Source organism: Octopus bimaculoides, chromosome 20 (genome assembly GCF_001194135.2).
Source record: "Octopus bimaculoides isolate UCB-OBI-ISO-001 chromosome 20, ASM119413v2, whole genome shotgun sequence".
In the NCBI taxonomy this organism is placed as follows: domain Eukaryota; kingdom Metazoa; phylum Mollusca; class Cephalopoda; order Octopoda; family Octopodidae; genus Octopus; species Octopus bimaculoides.
This window is the reverse complement of record NC_069000.1, coordinates 33,045,110-33,046,372: the sequence shown is the minus strand read 5'-3', so window position 1 is coordinate 33,046,372 and position 1,263 is coordinate 33,045,110. Positions and strand designations below refer to the sequence as shown.

The 1,263-nt window shown below is 37.3% G+C and overlaps 1 protein-coding gene across 1 annotated transcript in view; it reads left to right on the top strand.

Annotated features, from left to right (window-relative positions):
• The first annotated feature begins 38 nt into the window (after positions 1-38).
• LOC106877695 (uncharacterized) overlaps positions 39-1,263 on the top strand; it is a 23,529-nt gene continuing 22,304 nt past the window's right edge. The window contains exons 1-2 of the mRNA XM_014926647.1: positions 39-112; positions 645-786. Of these exons, the coding sequence (XP_014782133.1) occupies positions 39-112; positions 645-786 (216 nt within the window). The remainder of the gene's footprint in view (positions 113-644; positions 787-1,263) is intronic.

Here is a 1,263-nt window from a genome sequence, read left to right as displayed (position 1 = left end):
CACACACATTACAATAAAATTTTATATAGAGTTATCCAATGTTTCGCAAACAGAAAGCTCGTCAGATTCTATATGAATACAAAATTCGAGGGATACGAAGAAACGTTAATGAGTACGTGTTATTTCCCTTAAACAGAGGGAAAGGAAAATAAAACCCATATATACTCGGAGAGGCCTAATGATAAAACGTGGAGATCCAATTTTCTAGTAAGTAGCGCTTGAAGTGGATACATTTAGAAAATACTTCTATACGGCTTCTTAAAAATCTTTAAGAATTTTGGCTCTCTCCGCGATACAGATCTTGCAACGACCACTTCCATTAATATACGGGCCTAGAAAATCAATTAATTTACACTTGACATCACACGACACATGGCTGGCCAGGGACGTGACAAACCATCTTTCTGGGATTCTGAACGATGACTGGAGGTTAAGAAAACATTTCTGGAACGAAGTACTCGCCGAAACAATATATTTATAAACATGGGTTGTGGCCCTATTCGCATGCCTGGTAACATATGGCGCAGGGCTGGTCATTCCATCGGTGTCGAAGATGAATGTTTGGTCTTCGTTTAAGGTGGTGTAACTGGGAATGGCAGATACCTCCTGTAAGTCGTTGGTCCTGGATACGTTGTTATTTCCAGGTGCGGTGTTTGTACTGGTCACTCTATCTGCATCTATGGTTTGTTCATTATCCGTGGTGTTTGTATCGGGATCTTTGGTGACGCTCTCTGTGATGCTGGTCCTCGCTTGGATATTATCTCTGGGCGTGGAAACTGCATTGACGTGAGACGTGGCTAATCTGCTGTTCGATGTTACATTACTATTATTACGGAAATTAGGTCTCGGTATCACCGTAGCCTCATATATGACCCCTTCAGCCTCACATCAGCCTCCAACTGGATAGTTATTATATACCCTGCAAGAGCAACCTACCTCCTTCCTTGTATTGTGGATACTTGATAAAATGCTTTTTATGTTAGGTGCACGACTAAAGGAGACTCTTGTTAAACAAATGCTTGTATCTATGTGTGTAAAATGTTTGTCTACTAATCTAAGGAAAACTTTCCCACACAAGTCTTCACAAGTCTGAGAATAGTGTGTATATATACATACATATGTATACATACATATACATACATATATGCATACATACATACATACATACATATACATACATATATACGTACATACATATACATATATATATATATATATATATATATATATATATATATATATATATATATATATATATATATA